The sequence below is a fragment of the Camellia sinensis genome, chromosome 9 (genome assembly GCF_055761805.1).
Source record: "Camellia sinensis isolate YWXY chromosome 9, ASM5576180v1, whole genome shotgun sequence".
Classification (NCBI taxonomy): domain Eukaryota; kingdom Viridiplantae; phylum Streptophyta; class Magnoliopsida; order Ericales; family Theaceae; genus Camellia; species Camellia sinensis.
Genome location: NC_138969.1, coordinates 1009455 through 1033227, shown reverse-complemented (window position 1 = coordinate 1033227; position 23773 = coordinate 1009455). Strand labels below are relative to the sequence as shown.

The window sequence follows — 23773 nt, the reverse complement described above, 5'->3', positions numbered from 1 at the left end:
GATATTTGTTTTAAGTTTTTAAATAATAATTTTATGTTCGTTTCTTAAAACTCAATTCAAAATATAATCATTATTTTTCAAAACTCATAACCAAACACATAATTCAAAACTCAATTTAAATCAATATTTTAAATATTTTAAAAATATTTTAATTTTGTTAAGATTTTAAATATTTTAATATTTAAATATGTTACGATTTTTTAAATTTTTTAATTTTTTGAATATTTTTAAATATTACGATTTTAATTTTTTAAATTTTAAAATATTTTATAAAAATAAATTCAAACTCTATTTTATACAAATATTTTTAAATATTTTAATTTTTTTGTTATGTATTTGGTTACGATTTGAGTGTAGAGTTGTGAAAGTAGTATAGAGTTTCGAATTATGTGTTTGGTTATGAGTTTTAAAAATAATTTCTTAATTGAGTTTTGTTTTATGTGTTTAGTTATGATTTGAGTGTAAAGTTGTTTTTAAATTTAAAATATTAAAAATTTAAATTATTTAAATTTTTTGTATATTTAAATTATTTAAATTTTTACGATTTAAATTTTTTGAATATTTATTTTAATTTTTTACTTATTAAATTTTTTAGATTATTTAAATTATTTAAATATTTATGATTTAAATTTTTTGAATATTTATTTTGAAAAAAAAATTGTTCCTTTTGTAGTATTTTCAATTAAAAAATTGATTAATGTTATTTTCTGTTAATAATAAAAAAATTTAATTGAATTTTAAAAATAGTTTGGTTATGAGTGTTGATCAGAATTTTCAATAATGTGAAAGTAGTCTGTTTTGTTATGAGTTATGACAATTTGAATTAAGTTTTGAAAACTCTTTTAAAAACTCATAACCAAACAAATTTTCTTACTTCACATGTCAAATCAAACTTTCAAAATTCAATTCCACACTCAATTCAACACTCTATTCAAAAATCATATCCAAACAAATTTCTTACACTCAAATTATAATTTTAAAACACACAAACTCAAAATATAATTCATATTCTCAAATCATAATTAGAAAATCTTATCAAACGGAACCTTTAACTCTCTCTCTCTAACTACAATCTCTCCTTGACATTTAGGCCAAGTTTGGGAAGACTAAATAAGTATACTTTTTGACTTTTCTTATATTATGTGTAGAAAAAGTAGAGAGGAGATGTTCATTGATGTGACCCAAAAAAGATAAAAAGATGAAATAAGTGCACTTTTTTAGTTTAGCCAAACTTGACCTTAGGCCTAGTTTGGGAAGACTAAATAAGTGCACTTTTTGACCTTTTTATGAAATATTGATTGGGTTTGGTTTGGTTTGGGTTTGAAGTGATGTGTTAGAGAGGTGATGTGACTTAAATAAGATGATGTGACTTAAATAGGATAGTGATTTTTTAACTTTTTATCTTTTTTCAATCATGTCAAACTTGACCTTAATATTAGATTACAGACTACCCTATGCTTAGTCAACTAAGTGATTTTTGTTAGGTTAGCTGTTTTTTTTTTTTAATTACCAATTTTACTGTTTCTTTACTTCCCTCCTTTTTATATTTGTTTTTATTTCTTTTCATACAAACAACGCATTGCCCCATCACCACCTAACAAATCAAAGCAGGCTTTCATGTTCAAAGAAAATTACTTCTTTGAATCAATTAATTATACATGTAATGCGCATAAGATTTTCGGTGCAATAACTCAATGCAAAATAACTAATGCAAAAATCCAAAAACAAATAGTATAATCAACCCCCAATCAACGATATATAGATACCCACAAGAAACAACAAATAAAATAGCGTCGAAATTTCAACATAACACATAACAATGAAGTAAATGGCTATAATTATGAACTGGGCATTTTCACACAACACTAAAGGGTTGTTTGGGGTGTCTTAAATAAGTGTACTTTTTGTCTTTTTAGACTAAAAAGTTGAGGTTGAAAATATGAATGTTTGGGTTAACTTTTTGACTTTTTATGGAAAAATGTGTAATAAAAAATTATAAAAATTGATTTGTAGGGAAAAATTAGAATTGAGAGTTGTGCAGCCGTAATTGTTGACTTTTGGTGAATAGTGATAACTTTTTAACTTTTTGAGTAACTTTTTGACTTTTTGACTTTTTGAGGTGTTCCCAAACTTGGCCTAAAAATGATTATAATGCACCAACATTACATCAACAATGCTATCCTCAATCTCTAAAGAAACCCACCAAGCCCAATCACATAGCATATTGATTAGTCATAGAAACCCTCCAACCTCCAATGGTTCATACTGTATGGATGTGTTTCCAAGAGAATAGGATGAGTGGAATTAGGCATTGCCAAAATTCTTCGAAGACCCAATTTATTTACTTCAAAACATATTAACCCTAAAACAACGAAATAATCAGAAGATGATGGAGCAGAGTCAAATTTCGTCGTCTACGACTTGGTTGCGTCGGACGATGAGATAGACTTTGTCGATAATCGCTACAGTAAACACTTGACAAAGCTTCATTATCTCATTTATGGATGCCGGCATGATGGTGTAGTTAAGGATTTGGTGGCAATGGGTTCAGTGATTGGGATAGAGACATTCACAGAGTAGTGAGTTTCGATGGGTTATAGCGGAAGATGTGAAAAATGAAAGAGGTGAGTTATGGAGGATGGTTTGAGAGAGGGATGAGAGAGAGCGGTGAAAGTCATATGGGAAGAAAGGTTTGTTATTATTTGAGGTAATTTGATAACTTTCCTTTTAAAGTGTGAGGCTATTAAAGTAATTTTTTATTTTTTATTAACCCAGTTAAATACCCTAGACTGACAAGGGGTGCAGTGTAATTTTTGAAAGGTGGAGGCATTTGTATTAAACTCAAACCTCAGGAGCTGTCAGTATAATTTATTTTTGTTTTTATTTTTATTTTTATGTTTTTTTGGAAGATTTGGCTGCATATTTTTCAATTTAGTACCAACTTAGCAGAAGTTTATTATTTTAAATTAAAAAAATTTAGCTCAGCTTTGGCAAAGACACGTGACACTGCACCCATATGTTCTGTTGGAAAACTAACTCTTTAAAATTGATTATTTGATTTTGTTCTATCTTTAACTGGGAAATTGATTTTTGAACTGAATTATTCTAAATTAAAAATTCAAAAATTAAGTGTGTAAAAATAAAAACTCCCAAAATTAAATAAATAAATATATAAAAATATTAATTATATATTTTTTAAAATTTATATATTATATTTATTATATTTACATAAATAATATAACACAAAACTAATCATTTGTTTTACTAACTCGAAAATGACAAAGACTACTTGTAATAACATAGTCATCCCTCGATTCTTAATTTTTTTTATTTTCTACCTCCCTTTTATTATAAAAATAATATTAATAAAATTAGATAACTTAAACAAATTTTATTTAGCAGTTATAAACAAAACAAAAAGAGTTATACTATGATCCCAAATAAATTATCAGATTTTATATCAAACTTGGATGTGAGATCCATACATATATAATTTGTATGAGTCTCACACCCATATAAGAGATTTAGTAATTTATTTACAAAAATCAACGCTCCAAGTTTGTACGTAATTTCTATCGAGTTGCACTCCTATCTCAGTCCCATTTTGAGCACCCAAGTAGGGGAAAAAGTAAATACAACGATAGTGATCATTCATGAGTTCTCCCAATTATAAATTAACTCCGTCATGTATATAGGTAACAGTTACAAAATTACAATGAATTAAGTAATTTAATTTGAATATAAAAATTATTGTCCATATGCAGTTTTATAATTTTGATTTAAAATATTTTATTTATAAAGATAAATTTTTACAAAATGCCCAAACTATCCAGAATATATATAAGGTATAGAATTATATTTCTTAAATCAAACTAAACCCTCTGTTGCGCTCTCTCTCTCTGTGGTCTCTTGCTCACTCTCTCTCTCTGCCAACTGCCACCACCGACTGACCACTACTTTCGTTGTCGTAGATCTGCCGTCGTTGCCTCATCTCTCTCTTCTTCCACATCGCGCTCTCTCTCCTCTTCACAACCACCGTCGCTGAAATCCTGCTCTAACAGCCACTCCACCATCCTCTCCGATTCTCCAAGATCCTCTCAGATCGAGCTCTTCGTTACCAGATCATCGTTAACGAAGACAAGGTCGCCTTTAAGGTCAAGAAAGTCGCCGGCACCAACGCCTTTGACGGCAGTGAAAGGCGACGGAGCTTGGCCCTCGACTTTTTCCTCGGCGTTTTCATCTTCTCCGTCTAAGCGCCCTTCGAAGCTGCCAATTTCTTCGGCGAGCCCTTACACCTAGCCTACTGTGCGTACCGGATTCCGCACTAGATGAAAGTGGATTGGGGCTCGGGGCTCCGCACTTGGTTGGACTATCCAGGGACTGAGGTTCCTGCCACGAGGAGCATCGTTAGAGCTGCCCGGCCGGGGTTGGCCGGATAACCCCTCCGGTGTGGGAATTAGTAATCGGGGAGAGAATGTATATCAAGTTGAGCTTGTAGTTTTACTTGGAATTGTTCAGTTACCTTCAATGTGAAGTTCATGTTGTATATATAGTGTTCCTTGCTTGCTTCTCAAGGTGGGTTCATGGAGTTTGGATGCTGCCAGGTGTCCTTTTAGCATTGCTCAAGATGGGGGACCACCTGGTAGTTGTCATTGAATGCATATACCCATTGTAGCCATACTGATAACAAACCACATTCCTTTGATTCAACAACTTTCGTGATTCTAGGTGTAGGGAACCAGCTGAGGTGGCAACTTGTACATGCACACATTCACAACTTCCACATTTTCTTGCGGGATTTCCTCAGCTCGGTACCGCTATGCCTCAGCTCGGCATCATTATGCCTTGTCTCGGCCTTTTACAGGATCATTCATGGAGATGGGCTGATCCATTCGAATATCTTTGTATGGGCTCGGCCTGTTTTCTGCTCGGCCTATTTTCTGCTCGGCCCATAGGTTCAGTCTCGCAGCTCGACCCAGCCCAGCACCACGGCTAGACTAGCCTTTTGTCACGACCCAAACCCGCTTCTATAGGTTTAGCACCGTAACTGGCTAGTAATCCGAGATTACCGAAGGCCTGCTTAACAGTAATACAGTAAAACAGAGTACAAAGGCCTGGCGAAAGCCAATACAGTAAATAAACAATGTCTAATGAGCTGTGACAGTCTGTATGCAAAAGACTTCTTCATACATATATGCAGTAAGTGACAAATAGTATGTACATATCTACAATCATTCAGTTCAGGGACCTAATTGCTATTAAATAGTACGGTAACAGTCTACAGTTTACAAAACAGAACAGAAGAGGGAAAACTAAAACACCCCATAGCCTTAGCTTGACAGGCTAGGAACCTCGCAGTGAGGCACATAGGTTGGCTTGACAAAACTAGAGCTTAACCCCGACGCTTCTAGCCGCGGTCTGGTGCCTGTACACCTACATATATATATGAGCAGTAAGCTAAAGCCCAGTGAATAACATAATGCGTAAAGAGGTTAAAAATGAATGTCCTTACAGTAATGAAAACAGTTCATTAAATCAGTATTTCAGTCATTCAGTCATATGTGGTACATCCATTGGCATAACAGGACAGTAAACGGTAGGTCTTAAAAGACCGAACAGTAAATGATGACCATCAATCAGTAAACAGTAGTGGTTCCAATAAGGGAACCGACAGAGATCTCTATAACAGTAACAGTAAACAGTAGTTGCTAAGGATGCCACAATACAATTCAGAATATAGGACATACATTCATTCAATTAACAATATCAGTTCAGAAAACAGTACAGTTCAATTGTTCAGAAGATAATCCTTTTGAACATATCTTTACACAATTGTTACTCACAGAGTTCTGGGCTACAGTAAAGCTAGAGCGCATCCCCAGTCGCCAACCCTACACAGTTTACAGATTGAACACACACTAAGCTACACAGTTGAGAAAATAATAACTTAATCCCTAATTTGCCTCGGTGTGGTTCTACATCTATATCCTCATTAAGATGCCTTAAACTAGGCCTAATAATGCCTAGGATGAGATGAGGATGCAAAGATGCACTTTAAAATCATTTTTAGAATTTTCAGAAAACAGGGGTCACGCTCGAGCGTAGGTTACTCCGCTCGAGTGGACATGCAGACAAAGGTTTCCGCTCGAGCGTATAATTACCCGCTCGAGCGTTCTGCAAAACAGTCAAAAGTGCTGGATAGGTGAAAATCACGCTCGATTGGGCGCTCGACACCTGCTCGAGCATAAGACACAATGTCCCGCTCGAGCGTCAATTATTCCGCTCAAGCGGACTTCAAAACAGTGCAAAGTACTGGGAGCACGAATTTCACGCTCGAGCGCCAGTCACCCCGCTCGAGCATGAGTTCAAAATTTGGAATTTCCAGATTTGAACCTCAAGCTCAAATTCAACTTTTAAAACATAAATTTCGATCCTCTTGGGCTAGTTTGCTGGAAAACACATCAAAACTCATAGTTTAACATGATTCAAAGCTCAATTGTAAAATCAAAGCCCCCAAAGGAAGATCAATTCAACTCAATTCAAACCAAAACTCAAGAACATAACTTCAATTGAACATGCATGAGTTTAAACCAATTCAAGGCTTCCAATACTTGCTCTAATGAGCCAATTCCTTCAAAACCAAGATGAGTTCATGGTCCAATGCAAAAATATGAACATGCATGTACCAAATTCTATGTATTCAACCTCAAAATACTAGGATATAAGCATGCATGCATGATTTATGCTACAATTCAACACATTAAGCCAATTCTAGACTCAAATCACTAGAGGCTCAAGAAGCATGCAAGAATCAACTCAAATACACAAATGAGAGGGTGAAACACCAACCTTAAATCTTTAAACTCAAGAATATAAGCTCAATTTTGCAATCCTCTCTTCAATTCTTTCAATTTCAAGCAAGCCACCAATTTGAATTCAATTCTCTCACTCTCTCTCTCTCGGTCGGTTGTGCCTCTCAAAATGGCTGAAGAAGATGTTTTGTCGAAGTGTGATAAGGCTCCAACCAAGGTTTTGATAGTGGCCCACTATAATGGCAAGGTTGCAAATAATGCAACTTGTGGGATTAAGCTCATTTTAATCTAATTAAATCATACCAAATCACATTTCAGATAAATACACCATAAATTCGCATAAATTCTATTGATCATAAAACACTAATCGATTTCGGGTTCGGCCGCCGATAAGGCCTTCAATTTGCAATTTAACCATAAAAATATGAATAGATAATCGGACAGTCAAACAGATAGATAGTGCATTTAAACGGATACAGTCAATCAATCAGTTTCAGATTTCAGTCAGTCAGTTCAGTATTTCAATCAGTTCAATTACTTTTCATAATCAGTCTCAGTTTAGCAGTAATCGGTAGTTTAACGGTAAACAGTGGTGAGGGTTGTTACACCTTTCCACTGCGGGTTGGGCCCAAGTGCTTAAGGACCTGGGTGGACTGTTGATCATGAAGTTGGGCTCAATTGGTTTGCCCAGATACTCCTCCAACCCGCTTGGATTCGGACTTCAGTGGATTGGGCCAGCCCAAGTCTTGGACCCGACCCATTTCACATTTAGCCCCTTCATTTGCCCCTTAGCTCGCGCTAAGGTTCTCCTTGGGGGGAGCTATTGCTCTGCTTCCCAAACGTCGCATCGTTTCGATTTTCCCCAGTTCGGCCTTGGTGACGGTTCAATCCTGACACACAATCCCTGCATGCATCCTTTCATGGTGACACGTGGCGATGTGAGATAGGTGTGCAGAGGTAGTGCGTTAATTCCATATTGAAGGTCGTGCTCTGTGTACCTGCGCACCGGCTAGTGCAATTAATGCTCTGGCTGTCGATACAAATCCCTTCGTCTACTTTTTTGTTCCTCTAGAGAGTTTCAAAGAGAGAGAAAGAACACTTCTCGTTCCTTTGAACCAGTCTCGTTGGTGCCCTGCTTAGACTTTTTCGCTGCTGATCTTGTTCTGCAACCACTGTTCTAATCTCTGTAAGTCCTCTTGTAATTCTTCTTCTCTTGCCTCTTTTTATCTTATTCATCTTGTTTGGCCCACTCACTGTCTGTGTTCCATACTCTGTTATCTGAGTCTTATCTCTATCCCCTTAGGTTTGTTAAATGGGAAAGTTTCGTTCACTGGTTGATACCCCCGAGGCCATGGCTATGTTCCACCTGGACTATAATATTTCCAACGACGTTACGCTTTCGTTGGCGAAAGTAGACGCCAAGCGTATGGGCACGAGGAATACCGTTATTTTTCCTATCGCGCGCCATAGTCGAGGGAGGGGTTCGGTTTCCTCTTGACCTGTTGGTACGCCGGTTTCTGCATCAAGTCCAGTTAACTCCAATGCAAGTATCTGTGAACCTTTTTCGTGTTGTTTGCGGCGTATCTGCTCTCAATAGATGATTGGGTTTGAACCATGACATATGGGATATCTTAGGTTGTTATACTCTTTCTCATAACAAAGACCACAACATATATTACTTGCGTGTTCGCTCGTTTGATTGCCATTTGGTAACTGGGTTGCCCGATTCAGATAAGCACAACAATGATTTCTTACAAGTTGGTGGAAACTGGGAGTTCCCCGCAGGAACTGAGTTTCAGTTTGAGAGGATTCCCCAGAAAGACGGCTACCCAAGTTTGGGCCTCTCCTTCTAATGCATTTTGTATTTCTTACTTTATTTTTGATGTTGCTCTAATGGATCACTTCTTTTTTTGCAGAGGCCTCTCGTTTCTAACGAAGACCGAACTGAGAGAACGCTGAAGCCATAAAAGCGGCCCTGAGGTATAAAAAAAGATCTGCACCCGAGTTATTGGAATACCAGTCTACTTACCGTTCCACTATTCCAAATAAGGCGAGGCTCGCTGCTGCCCTTCTGGACTCTGATACGGAGACCGACACGTCTCTCACTCCTTTGGTCATGAACCGTCGCAGGAGTCAAGGTGCACTTTTTGAGAAAGTGCCCTCCCCTGCCCCAAGTTTTGCGGGGGGCGGGTCTGTGGCGAAGAGAAGAGTGTTGGTGGATTTAGAGACGGAGGCTTTCGGAGCCTCTGATGTTTTGGAAACCCCTTCGGAAAGGACCGAGGCGAAGAGCCTAATGGAAGTGAAGATGGAGGTGGGAGCTTCTGGGATCCCTGCGACTGCTGCCGAGCCCTCAGCTTCGGTTGCTGCACGGGCAAAAAAGAGAAGAAGATAGGTTGGCAAAGCAGTGATGGGGGAAGCTTCTGAGGATCCTGCTGAGGATGATACTTTTGAGAAATGGGAGCCGCCAATGTCGCATACAGGCAGGCCCATTTCCACTTCTGATTCAGTTGTTGCTTCACAAGATTTTGCCTTTGATTTGACTAAGTTTTTGTTGATGCCGGTTGACATGGCCGACCATAATGGGCCTCGTGATATTCCTATCCTGAAGGGGACCCTTCAGATGATGATTGTTGTAAGTGTTTCCTCATTTTACTTGTCTTTATTGTTGTGTCGTTGTCTCATTTTCTCTTAGTTCTTCGTTGTCCTTTGCAGTGTATCCAGAGAATGCATCTGTCCATTACCCGTGCTGAAGAGCTAGAAAGGGCCGTGCTGGAGGCCGTGCTGAACGCTGAGAGACTGACGGTAAGCTTGGAGACAGAGAATGAAGGACGCCGAACTGCGGAGAGAGAAACATTTCGGTTGAACAAGATTGTTGCTTCAGCTAAAAAATCGAAGGAGGCTGCTATTGGGACACATGCACAACTTGAGGGGAAGGTGGCCGAACTGGAAGCCATTATTGCTATGATGGCCGCCGAGCGCTCTGCTTTGGAGGCCAAGCATTGGCAACAAGGCTGGGATGAAGCTGGGTTGGCATATAAGGAAGAAGTGCTAGTACCGCGAGACAAGCTCATTCTAAAGGGTTGAACGAGTGCTTTGGCTGCTGCGCTGGTTCCTGAAGGCTCTTCCCTATTTCAGGATATTCCCGTTCCTTCGAGATCCTTGGGTTCAAAAACTGTTTCCACCCCTACTGTTCTTCCAGTCGAAGTTTCCCCAGAAGCTGATTCTACAAACAAGACCCAGGACAGTAATACTGCCACTAAAACGGTGGATGTTAAAGGGATTGAAACCCTGGAGACCGAAGCCGCGGGAGCTGTGGTTAAGGAGGCTTTTACTTCTCAGGAAGTTGGAGCTGCCTCTACTTTTCCTCCCCCAGACGGCCTGGACGAAATTGTTGATGCTGCTCCTGAGTTTCCCTCTATTACTGAAAGTTGATGTTGAAAGGATTTGAACTTTTTTGCTTTTCTACTTTGATGTATCGTGGCTCGGTCTCCAGGACGAGCTTTATTTCTGCACTTGCCAAGACAATTTTTCTTTTCTCTTTTCTTTTCCTTGCTACTGGTTATGAGGTCATCTGTGCCTCTTGTTGGATGATAGAATTTTCTCTTTGAACTTGCAGTCTGATGTTGTTTGGCTTTTATGTCTTAATGTTTTCTATACTGTCTGCCCCCGACCGAGCACTGTTGGGACCTCGGGGCCAAATAGATGCTCGGTCTGGTTCTGTACTGCTTATAAATAGATGCTCTGTCTGATTTTGTACTGCTTGCCCCCGGCCAAGCATTGTTGGGGCCTCGGGATGAACTGATGCTTGGTGTGGCTTTGTGCTGTTTGCCCCCGGCCGAGCACTATTGGGACCTCGGGGCTGAACTGATGCTCGGTGTGGCTTTGTACTGTTTGCCCCCGGTCGAGCACTGTTGGGACCTCAGGGCCGAACTGATGCTCGGTGTGGCTAACGGATGTGTGGTATGGTCGTGCTTGAGTTTGTAAGTGGATCTTACTTAGGTCCAGGTTGGTTTTAAAAGAAAACAATTGTTTGCCCCCACCTGGAGCTAAGTAAGATTGGTACTGAAGGTTGTGCTCGTAGATAGAACTGTTTAAGTTTGTTGCCACTTTGATAGCGCAGATGCGTTTGAATGAGATAACGGCATGAAAAGGTGTCTTACTCAGGTCCAGGTTGGTTTAAAAAAATAATTGTTTGCCCCCACTTGGAGTTGAGTAAGACTAATGCTGGGAGTTTGCTCCTGATAGAGCCTGGTCACGTTTGTTCCAACTCTGTTTGTTTAAATTAGTACTCAAGTGTTGACGTGTTGGTACTTAAGGAATTCTGTGGATTCAAAGATGTTTACTTAAGATATGTTAGTGTGGTTTCCACCAAGCAATTCCACTTAGCTATAGTCCAATATAGTTGCCAAACATTAATCCGCCAAGCAATTCCACTTAGCATGTTTGAGTGCTAACCAAATTTAAATTCCGTCCAGTCGTTCTGAAACTAAGTCCATTTGGGTTAAGACTAAAGTTAACTCCGTTTGATAAACATCAAAGCTAATTCCATTTGGTGAGGACCAAAGCTAATTCCATTTGATAATCATCAAAGCTCATTCCGTTTGGTAAGAACCAAAGCTAATTCCGTTTGGTAAGCATTAAAGCTAATTCCGTTTGGTAAGAACCAAAGCTAATTCCGTTTGCTAAGAACCAAAGCTAATTCCGTTTGATAAACATCAAAGCTATTTCCGTTTGGTAAGAACCAAAGCTAATTCCGTTTGATAAACATCAAAGCTAATTACAAGAATTTGATAAATTTGAGAGAAGTGGGAAAACATTTGCATTAGTCAACAGATAAATGCCTTTACGTTCTGATAGAGAGGGTGGGGGACAATTCTATTGATAGTATTTCTTGAGATTTGCTACGTTCCAGGGCCGAGGTATAGCTTTGCCATTAAGATCCTCTAGGTAGTAGGCTCCATTTCCAACGACAACTGTGACTTTATAGGGACCTTCCCAGTTAGGCCCAAGTTTGCCCTCACTAGGTACCTTTTTGTAATCCATAACTTTCCTCAAGACCAGTTCTCCTGGTGTAAATTGCAAACTTTTTGGTTGAAACTCTTGATGAGCTGTTGCTGATCGCTACAAGTCTGATCAGTGTTGCTTCTCTTCGGCCCTCTGCCATATCTAGTACTTGTGCAATAGCTTCCTCGTTACTGGTGCTCTCAAACAATTCAGACCGAAGGGTTGGGAGGCCGACTTCGAGTGGGATGACGGCCTCCATTCCGTAAGTTAGTGAGTAAGGCGTTTCCCCCGTTGATCACCGTGCTGTGATTCGGTATGCCCATAGCACGTGGGGTAACTCTTTGACCCATTTTACTTTAGTTTACACAAAACTAATAAAAATGAGCTCATTTCGTGGGTTAAAACAGCCTCTAAAATCTGCCTTGCTAAAATGAATCAAACCGACAATAATCAAGATCATCCGATTATAAGTTCTAATCGATCTTTTTAATAAAAAGCTAAAACATAAAAGTTGTCTAGAATCACGTATATATACTTCTGCTCAAATTTCATAATTTATCAAGATTGTTTACTATTTTTTTTATCATGTACATATCAGTACCATACACACTATACTAATAAATTCATAATTAAATTCTTTGTTCCTTAACTCCACCACTTCGGCCCTCCCCTTCCGGCCTACACATATATCCCACGTGCCTCCCGTATACCTAACACCGCTCCGAAGCCAAACTTGCACCGGGATATCGTCCCGAGTTTGACTCACACTCCCCGGATGGTTAGCATATACGTACGCGCGCAAATCAAAGCACTCGTTTACTCATGAGAACGAGGCAACAATATATATATACTCAACATCTCACACATGAGAATAAACATAACAATGCCGAGCCTAAGGCATTCAAATAAATCTCATAATCCTCACTTTTTTTATACACTCTTTCTCACCATCACTCAAATAAAACAACAATCCATGGAGTCATGGTGGAGTATAAAGAATTTATCTATGGGTTCCTAATTAATTTTAATTTCATATAACCATATTAATTTTTGTTTCATATAACCATGAGGGTGATTACCATCATAAAATAAATCCATATAAAAATCATAAATCTGACATACACAATTAATCAAAATAATTAAAATCAATCAATCAACAAAAAACCCTAAACTTCACCTACATAACTAATCAAAGTAATTAAAATAATCAATCATCTATAAACCCTAAATCTTACATCCACAACTAATCAAAATAATTAAAATTAATCTATCATCTTTATGTAAAAACAAAATCAAACTAACATCAAACAAATAAAAATAAATAAATAAATAAAACAAAGAATTAAACATAGATCAAGGGAAGTGGGTTTTGTACTCACAATATTATTTTGAAGACCAAAGAAATATTTAGAAGATTTATGAAGTCACCAAAATAAAACCCTAATCTTTTCTTCTTTTTCCCCTTTCTTTCTTGGCGTCCCTCACTGTTCTCTCTCTCTCTCTCTCCCTCCCACAGCTGCCTTCACCTTGCAAATTCACTTTTCTTTTCTTTGATTTCCCTAATCCATAATCTAACCTAATTCACTTTATATAATATTATACTAAAACCTACTCCTATTAGAACTTAATCAATTATTATAATATATTATATTATATAATACAACATAATTATAATATATATAAATATAATATAATATAATATATATATATATATACCTATATATATAACACCTCTTTTTTTTATAACAAATATAAATATATAAATATTTGGATTAATTATATATAATTAAATAACAAATTAAATTAATTAATCACCACATTAAATTCATTAAATATCACATTAAATATTCATGTGACCACACAATTAATAAAGCCAAAAATAAAATAAGATAATAATAATCATAATAATAAATAAATAACTTAAGAAAATTAGGGTCACTACACGACTCGTCAATATAGAGCTGCCAGATGTTTCCGATGAAGAGTTTTCAGGCTTCCGAAGCGCAGGGCTTTCCTTGTTCGTTGATGCGTGGCACCTGTGCCGAACTTGGGTTCCTTGGTTCGGTACTCTAGGTGGGAGCAAATTCTGCGACGAAATCTGCTAAGACCTAGGCCTTAATTGTTGTCCTGGGTTGATACCGAATATCAAACTTGCCAAGTTCTACTGCCCATTTTGCTGTTCTGCCAGAGAAATCGGCTCGGCTAAATACAGATCTGAGGGGGAATTTAGTGAGGACATTGATGGTATGCCCCAGGAAGTAATGTTGTAACTTCCTCGAGGCGATAAGCAGCGCGTAAGCTAACTTTTCCAATGGTAGATACTGTGTCTCGGCATCTAGTAAAGTCTTTCTAACGTAGTATACAGGCCTTTGTTCCTTGTTAACCTCTCGAATTAATACTGCACTTACAGCATGATCTAAGACTGCTAGATAGAGGTACAGCTCCTCTCCTGGCTCTGGAGTAGACAGAAGGGGAGGTGTACTGAGGTATTTTTTGAGACTTTGCAGTGCTTCGGTGCACTCAGAACTCCATTCAAATGTTGCCCTTTTCTTCAAAAGTTGGAAGAAGGACTTCATCCGATCTGAAGATTTGCTGATGAACCGATTCAGTGCGGCTGCCATTTCGGCTAGTTTCTGCAGCTCCTTAGCCTTTATTGGTACTTCAAGATCTTGTATTGCTTTTATTTGGTCCGTATTCGCCTCAATTCCTCTATGAGTGACCATATATCCCAAGAACTTCCCTGTTCCTACCCCGAAAGCGCATTTCGAGGCATTGAGGCAAAGCTGATGGTTCTTTAAGATGCCGAAAACTTCTCTCAAGTCTGTAAGATGGTCTGTAGCGAACTTGATCTTGACTACCATATCATCTATATAAGCTTCCATGGTTTTTCCCAGTTGGTCCTTGAACATCCGAGTGACCATCCGCTGGTAGCTCGCCTCGGCGTTCTTGAGGCCGAACGGCATCACTCTGTACAGTAAGTTCCTCTCGGAGTGATAAATGCTGTCTTTTCTTGATCCAGACCGAACAGTGGTATCTAATGATAACCGCTATAAGCGTCCAGAAAACTTATGTGTTCATGCCCTGCTATTGAGTCTACTAGTTGATCAATGCGAGGCAGAGGAAAGCTATCTTTAGGGTAGGCTTTGTTCAAGCAAGTGAAGTCAACGTAAACTCTCCATTTTCCGTTCTTCTTCTTGACTACAACTGTGTTGGACAGCCATTGCGAGTACTGAACTTCCCTGATTGCTCCTGAAGCCAGGAGTTTTTCGACTTCGACAATTACTACTTCGGTGTGCTCGACTGAGGATCTCCGACTTTTTTGCACAATGGGCCGAGCTGAAAGGTTGATGTTGAGCTTGTGGCAAGCAAATTCTGGGTCCAACCCTGGAGTATCATATGCTGACCATGCGAATTCCTCCATATTTTCCCTCAGCAGTTCCAGTAGCTGAAGTTTCTCATCAGCGCCTAGCGAGGTACCGATAAGAAAGTACTTTTCTGGGTCATCCTCTTTTACCAAGACTTTCTCCAAATCCTCTACCATCTTTTCCTCTGGTGTTCTCCCTACATCTTCCAAGACTGGCTGTTCGGCCACTTATACCGTCTGTACCCGATTGCAGAGCTGCTTTGCCTTTAATGCTGCCATGAAGTAATGTTTGGATGCAACTTGATCCCCTGAGATTTACTCTACTCTGTGTTCCGTTAGGAAACGGATAAGTTGGTGGTAAGTTGAAGGGACTACCTCCATTTGATGAATCCATGGGCGGCCAAGTACGGCGTTGTTAGAGGATGGTGTATTAATAACCAAGAACTCTATATGGAGGGTTTTTGTTCCCACCACGACTGGCAACACTATTCTGCCAAGAGGCCATTCTGGCTGTGAATTGAAACCGACCAACAGGGCTGCCGCTGGGGTGAGGTGCTGCGCGGAGAGACCAAGCTTTCTGAACAAATCATAATACAATATGTCTGCTGTACTACCTTAATCTACTAGGACTCGTTTTACGTCAAATCGTTTCCCAATTCCCACAGTTATAATCAGTGCATCAGTATATGGGTGCTGTATGCCTTCTAAATCTTTACTAGTAAATGAAACAGTGCACAAGGGGGATTCGGGTACTGTACGTACCTTTTTCGATGCAGGCTCCACTGACATGACCCTTTGAATTTACGCAGCCTTAGCGATCTCTTCTTTCAGTGCCTCATCAGATTCCTGAGTCACTGTCCCGTGGATCACATTTATTATCAAACGAGGTGGGTGCTCAACATTCGGTTCTGGTGGCGGGTTCTCCAGTTCGGCCACTTCCTTATCCTGATTAATGTAATCCCTTAGGTGCCCGGCTGCCACTAGATCTTCCAAGTGTTGCTTCAGTGCCCTGCAGTTCTGAGTCATGTGCCCCCTGTCTTGGTGGTAGGTGCATCTAAGCTTCTGATTGCGCTAAGCTGGATCTTCCAACATTTTCGGCGGCCAAACAAAGAAGGGCTCTCTCTTGATCTTTTCCAGGATTCGATAGATTGGCTCTTTGAATACAGTCACAATGGCTTCGTGGGATTTAGACTTATCCACTTCATTCACTGTAATCCCTCGATTTTCTCCTCGATCTATTCTCTTCTTGTGCCGAGCAGTTTGTTTTGCTAACGCTACCTCGATGGGGATCTGATTATCTTTGAGGCGAGCGTACTGCTCGATCCTGGCACGCAAATCTTTCAAAGTTGTGGCCAGGCGCTTGGTAAGTGATTGTCTCAGCTTACTTTCCGGGCGCAGACTATGTTTGAAGGACATAACGGCCATCTGTTCGCTGTACACATTTTCCTCCAGGTCATTGTACTCTTCCCAGTACCTCCTGGCATAATTGCGCAGTGTTTCCTCCTACTCCTTTCGGAGACCGAACAGTGTATCCGGCTTCTTCGGGATCTTAGTGTTGGAGACGAACCTGGCTAGGAACTCTTCGGAGAGCTGCTTCCAGCCATGGATCGATCTAGCGGGGAGACAATCGAACCATCGAAGTCCGGTTTCTCCCAAGCTGGATGGGAAGACTTTACACATTAGTGCCTCATCTCAGTTCCATAGGGACATCATCTGTCTATAATGGCTAATATGTGTCAACGGGTCCGACTTTCCGTCGTATGAAGTGAACTTTGGTGGGGTGAATTTCTTTGGAGGTCTTAAGGTCTTAATCTTCGGGGAGAATGGCGAAGAGACGAGTCTGTCCAGTGCTCGGTGTTCTCTCTGGTGAACAGTACGGTCCCAATGATCCCGATGTTGTTCGTTCTGCCTATTGCCAATCAACCAAGTACGAAGGTCCTGAGGAGGTAGTCAATCTATTGGCTAACTGTCTTCTGCCTCTTGGCCCTTCTCTGGCATGACCCACAGGTGTGGCTGCTTGTTGCCTCACTCTGTACTGGGATAGGCTAGCTTTGATGCCTAGACTCATTCCTGGGGAATTTCTTTACTGGTGGCTTTCTGGATAAGCTCCTCCGTCGCAAACGAGAGGGCTCCGCTTCTGTCTTCTTTTCCGTCGGATCGCCCAGCACCCTATTAAGTTGGGCTTTCAACTTCTGTATCTCCATCCCCATGGAGTCTATGATTCGATCTCTATAATCTTTTTCCAGAAGAAAGTGATGAGAAGAACCTCCAGCGAAAGGTAATCGATACTCGACGGATTCAGGGGTTTGATTATTGTTTCCAGTTTTTTCCTCCGAGACTGTTGGGAGTGCTAAACCTTTGTCCTTTGTTTTCTCCTTCTGTGGAGTATGTGTCGAAGGCGGAATGTCCTCAATCCCCATTACCGGAACTGAATGCAGAGCTCAGAGATAAAGTACGTTCACTGCACCAATTGTGCGTACCTGATTCCGCACTAGATGAAAGTGGATCGGGGCTCCGCACTCGGTTGGACTATTTAGGGACTGAGGTTCCTGCCACGAGGAGCACCGTTAGAGCTGCCCCGCCGGGGTTGGCCGGATAACCCCTCCGGTGTGGGAATTAGTGATCAGAGAGAGAATGTATATCAAGTTGAGCTTGTAGTTTTACTTGGAATTGTTCAGTTACCTTCAATGTGAAGTTCATGTTGTATATATAGTGTTCCTTGCTTGCTTCTCAAGGTGGGTTTATGGAGTTTAGATGCTATCAGGTGTCCTTTTAGCATTGCTCAAGGTGGGGGACCACCTGGTAGTTGTCATTGAACGCATATACTCATTGTAGTCATGCTGATAACAAACCACATTCCTTTAATTCAACAACTTTTGTGATTCTAAGTGTAGGGGACCAGCTGAGGTGACAACTTGCACATGCACACATTCACAACTTCCACGTTTTCTTACGGGGTTTCCTCAGCTCGGTACCGCTATGCCTCAGCTCGACATCATTATGCCTTGTCTCGGCCTTTTACAGGATCATTCATGGAGATGGGCTGATCCATTTGAATATCTTTGTATGGGCTCGGCCTATTTTCTGCTCGGCCCATAAGTTCAGTCTCGCAACTCGGCTCAGCCCTGCACCACGGCTGGACTAACCTTTCCACTGCGGGTTGGGCCCAAATGCTTGAGGACCTGGGTGGACTGTTGATCATAAAGTTGGGCTTAATTGGTTTGCCCATATACTCCTCAAGCCCACTTGGATTCGGACTTCAATGGATTGGGCCGGCCCAAGGCTTGGACCCGACCTATTTCACATTTAGCCCCTTCACCTACCATGCATAAAATTCATCTGGTGGATATATATATATATATATTATCTCTTACATGATATTGTATATATCTCTGTATGTATATGTATATATATTTCAATTTTTGAATTTTCTTTTTTGTAGTAGTTCTAGCTGTTTTTGTTGTTGATGCTGTTGTTGTTGTTGTTGATGATGGTGATGATATTCATGATGAATAAACAGATTACAACTGATTAAAAGAAATTTGACAGATAGGATAGATATGTTCAAAATTTGAATAGATTAGTACCTCCTCTCTCCAAAAGCTCATATCCGTTTAAAAAGTTGAACAAATAGGGAAACTGATTGCAACATATAGAGAGAGGGGGGTAGAGAGAAGAAAAGTTTGAACATATAGGATAAAAATTGAACAGATAGAATTTTATTTGGAGAATATTTTAACAGATAAGGGAAATTTGAATTAAAAATATTAAAAATTAATCATATAGGGTAAAAAAAATTGAACAGATAGGAAAAAAAATTAAACACACAGGAAAAAAATTTAAATAGACACTCAACGAAAGTCAATATATTTATAAAAAATTAACACATAAATTAAAGGGTAAAATTAAAAACAAAATAAACAAAAAAAAAACTTTTACCGAACTACTTTACGAAGGATAAATCTCACCCCAATAAAAAATATACAATAATCAATTAACCCTATTAATAATAGGCTGACATCATCATTTATCAAGATCTCTTGACCAAGAATGCGTTAAAATTGTGGGCTTACCCCATAAAAAGGCATATTTTATATTTTAATTAATAAAAATAAAAAATTTTGTTCGCACTTCTAAGGTCTTTTGGAAGTTGTCAAAAAAGTCAGTTTTTTAGTTTTTCAGCTTTTTTAGTCAAAAAAGTTAACTTTTTTACTCAAAATAATCCAATTTTTTGCTAAAAAAGCCAAAAATTCAAAAAGTCAACTTTTTACCAACTTCTCAAAACACCACTCTATCATAATAACAATCAATATGTTTGGTTTCAATTTTTTAAATTCAGTTTTTTTAAAATTGAGTTTTTTGTTTTTCATATTTTTTTATTTTTAGTGAATATTTTTAAAATTTTAAATAATTTTTTTACTTTTTTAGATGCCCATTACGTAGATGTATCTAAATAGTAAAATATTTATAAAAAAATATTTTAAAAGATTAATAAATACACACAAATATAAAAAAATGTACTTAATTTTCTTCTTTTTTTTTGTATTTTTGTATTTTTTGTATTTAGTGAATTTTTTACAAAAAAATTCACAAATATTATACTTTATGTTTGGTTTCAATTTTTTAAATTCAGTTTTTTTAAAATTGAATTTTTTATTTTTCGTATTTTTTTTATTTTTAGTGAATATTTTTAAAATTTTAAATAATTTTTTTACTTTTTTAGATGCCCGTTACGTAGATGTATCTAAATAGTAAAATATTTATAAAAAAATATTTTAAAAGATTAATAAATACACACAAATATAAAAAAAATGTGCTTAATTTTCTTTTCTTTTTTTTTTTGTATTTTTATATTTTTTGTATTTAGTGAATTTTTTTATACTTTTTAAATGTATTTATGTTAAGTGTGTCTAGAAATTTAAAAGAAAAAAATTGCTTAAAGCATTAAAAAAATTTATTGAAAACAAAAAAATATATAAAAAATAAAAAAGTAAAATTTTTTGAAAAGTATTTTTTAAAAACCAAAACCAAACAAATTTAATAGTGTTTGCATATTGGAATGGGATTCATTTTGGTTCTTAGTTAGATCGGACAATCCAATTAAAGCGATTGTCTCATAATTTTGTTAAGTTCTTTAAAGATAATTAACCGATAAGAAGTCATTACATATTGTTAGATAAAAGTGAGGACAATGTAATTTCAAAAATTAGAGGGAAAACCTGGATATTTGTTAGAAATATTAAAAGGAAGTCCATATAATTAACCATAAGAAAATTAAATGTGAATTATCTACATAACAATGGAAGGGTTAATTTGAAAATGTCTTTGAAATTGATAGTCCAAATCTACCTAATTGAAAAGCAATGGCTTAGATTTATTTTAAAAAATATCTCTCTCACAAACTATCTTCAATGGTTCAGATTTATCTAATTTAAAAAGAATGGCTGAGATTCAAAAGAGATTCAATAGTCCATATTTAATGGTTCAATGGTTCAGATTTGTTTGCCTATCAAGTCTTACCAAACCACTACAGTTTACATCATATGTATGTATGTATGAACAAAGCTATGAGGAAGAACAAAGCTTTGAGGAAGAACAAAGCTCAAAGCTCAATTGAAAGGAAGAACAATGGCTCCAGGTAAGGCACTCCACTTTCTTTTTGTTTTCATTCATTTTTTTTACCTTCGTTTTTTATAGCTCTGTTTTTTTTTTTCATTGTCATCCCCACCCAATGGCTCAATTGGATTGACACCCACTTCTCTCTCTCTCTCTCTCTCTCTTTCTCTTTCATGTTAAGAATCATTTTTATTTCATCTAACTCAAATGGGTTGATGCTCTCTTTAATTATCAATGGTCATATTTTGTTCTTTTTTCAATTTTTTGTTTGATTTCTGATTGTGTTTTGATCTTTCTTTTTTGTCTTCCAGATTGCTTTTACTCGATCTGGTTAGTACCTTCATCTCTGTTTTGTTGGATTTTCTTTCTCTCTCATTTTTTTTTTTTTGGTTTGGCTATTGCAGAATCATTTTTGTTTCGATTCATTTAGTGTATTTTTTTTTATACTTCTGGTGGTCAGTGTAGTTTACCAATTTTGAGTGAAGTTTTTGCCCAGCAGCATACTGAACCAAAGATGCACAAATAAATGCTTAAAATGTTTCCAAAAACTTTACTCCATCATGACAGCACTCTCACCCACATTTAATGATTATTTATTTGCCATTTATGTTGTTGGTATGTTCCACACAACACTCTCACCCACATTTGAAGTGTAGGGATTCTGGAATCTCACAATTGCATCAATCTTTTGATGGTTAATGTGATTCAAATTAATTTTTTTAAAGCAACAATCTTTTGATGTTGGAGTAGTTTTCTCATTTAATTCTTTGTTGTTTATGCCAGGATTTTAAATCACATTAACCATCTTTTTTGAGTTTAGATTCAATAGCAATTGTCCAAAAAACTTTCTCTAATATAATGATTATTTATTAGCCAGATTCAATAGCAATTCTTTTGATGCTGATCAATTACTCTTCTTGAAAAATCAAAAATCATCTTTCCTCTTCATGAACATCTTTAGAAAGCTCAATTACTTTGTAATTCAAAACCAGAAGTTCCTTCTGATAAAAATTACTTCTCAATCTTATGTATTGTTGTTTGGTATATGACAAAAAGGAAGTGTAACAACCCTCATACTGTTTACCGATTAATGACTGATTGATTACCGATAACCATCGATTACCGTTAAACTGAATTGATTATGACTGATGATTGAACTGATTAAAAGTACTGAACCGACTGACTGAAATTGGAACTGAATTAGCCAAGTATAACTATTGTGTTGCACATTCTATCTGTTTGATTGATTAATTATCTGTTCATGTCTTTGTGTTTAAACTGCTAACTGAAAGCCTTATCGGCGGCCGAATCCGGAATTGATTGAAGTTTTATGATCATCATAATTAATGTGATTTTATAGTAAAGTTATCCGAAAAAGGGTTTAGGTATGATTAAATTAGATTAAAACGAGTTAATTGCAAAGTTTGCCGTAATTACCAACTTGCCACTAAGTGGGCCACTATCTCACACACCTTTGAGCCTTGTATACACTCATACACTTGAATCAAAAACCATTTCCTCAGCCCTTTTTCCTTACACTAGCCGACCAAGAGAGGAGATAGGAGAGAATTGAGCTCAACTTGAGAATTGCTTGCTAATTGAAGTGTGGATTGCTAGATTGAACCTCAAGACTAGTAATTAAGGAACCTAGGTATGAATTTCATCCTTTTGGTTTGTCTTTAAGTTGATTCTTGCATGGTCCATGTTTAGTTGTAGAGCTAAGTCATGTTTTAGTTCATACATGTTGATATAGAGCATAATTCATGCTTGCATGTGTTCTTGGTTGAATTTGGAGTTGAGTTCATGGCAAAATGGTGCATGCATGTCCATAATTGTGTAATGGTCCATGTTTTCAACTTGTTTTTCGATCAATTGGCTCCTTAGAGCATCAGATTGGAACTTCCAAATGATTTGAATTCATGCATGTTTGCGTGTTCATATTGTTCAGGAAATTGGTTTAAATTGATTTTGAATTAAACACCCTTGGGCTTTGATTTCTTAAAATTGAGCTTTGAAACATGTTATTCTATGTGTTTATAAATGTTTTCCAGAAAATGGGCCCAAGAGGATCGGTTTTGATGCTTTTGAACTTGGTTTTTGGCTTGGAGGTGCAATCTGGAATTTCCAGATTTTGCATTTCCGCTCGAGCGGGGAAATTGCCGCTCGAGCGTGGAATCCGAGCATCCAGTATCTCTACATTGTTTTACAGTCCGCTCGAGCGGAGGATTGGGTGCTCGAGCGGAGTCATGTCTCAAGCTCGAGCGGGCGTCGAGCGGAGATTTCACCCATCCAGTACTTTTACAGTACGCTCGAGCGAAAAAGTTTACGCTCGAGCGAAAAAGTTTACGCTCGAGCGTGTACCTTTGTTGCATGTCCGCTCGAGCGGGGAAACATGCGCTCGAGCGGGACTCTGTTTTTCTGAAAACTCCGAGACTGTTTTCTGATCACATCTTTGCACCCTCATCCCATTCTAGGCATTCTTAGACCTAGTTTTAAGGCATCTTATTGAGGATATAGATGTAGAACACACCGAGGCAAATTAGGGTTTAAGTTGTTATCTTTCCCAACTGTGTAGCTTAGTGTGTGTTCAACCTGTGAACTGTGTAGGGTTGGCGACTGGGGAGGCACGCTCTAGCATACTGTAACCCAAACTCTGTGAGTAACAACTGTGTAAAGATATGTTCAAAATGATTATTTTCTGAACAATTGAACTGTACTGCTCTCTGAACTATTACTGTTAATTGAATGAATGTATGTCCTCTATTCTGAACTGTATTGTGGCATCCTTAGCAACTACTGTTACTGACTGTTACTGTTACTGTTACAGAGATCTCTGTCGGTTCCCTCGTGGAACCACTACTGTTTACTGATTGATGGCCATCAATACTGTTCGGTCTTTAAGACCTACTGTTTACTGCTATGCTAATGGATGTACCACATATGATTGAATAACTGTTCTGACTGAAATACCGATTTA

The 23773-nt window shown here is 37.9% G+C and overlaps 1 protein-coding gene across 1 annotated transcript; it reads right to left on the bottom strand.

Annotated features, from left to right (window-relative positions):
• Positions 1-16251: 16251 nt before the first annotated feature.
• On the bottom strand, positions 16252-16860 carry LOC145799004 (uncharacterized). Its single transcript, XM_082888509.1, has 2 exons — positions 16748-16860; positions 16252-16657 (listed from the first exon to the last, which is right to left on the bottom strand). The coding sequence occupies exons 1-2, from the start codon at positions 16858-16860 to the stop codon at positions 16252-16254; spliced, it is 519 nt and encodes a 172-aa protein (XP_082744635.1).
• Positions 16861-23773: the final 6913 nt, after the last annotated feature.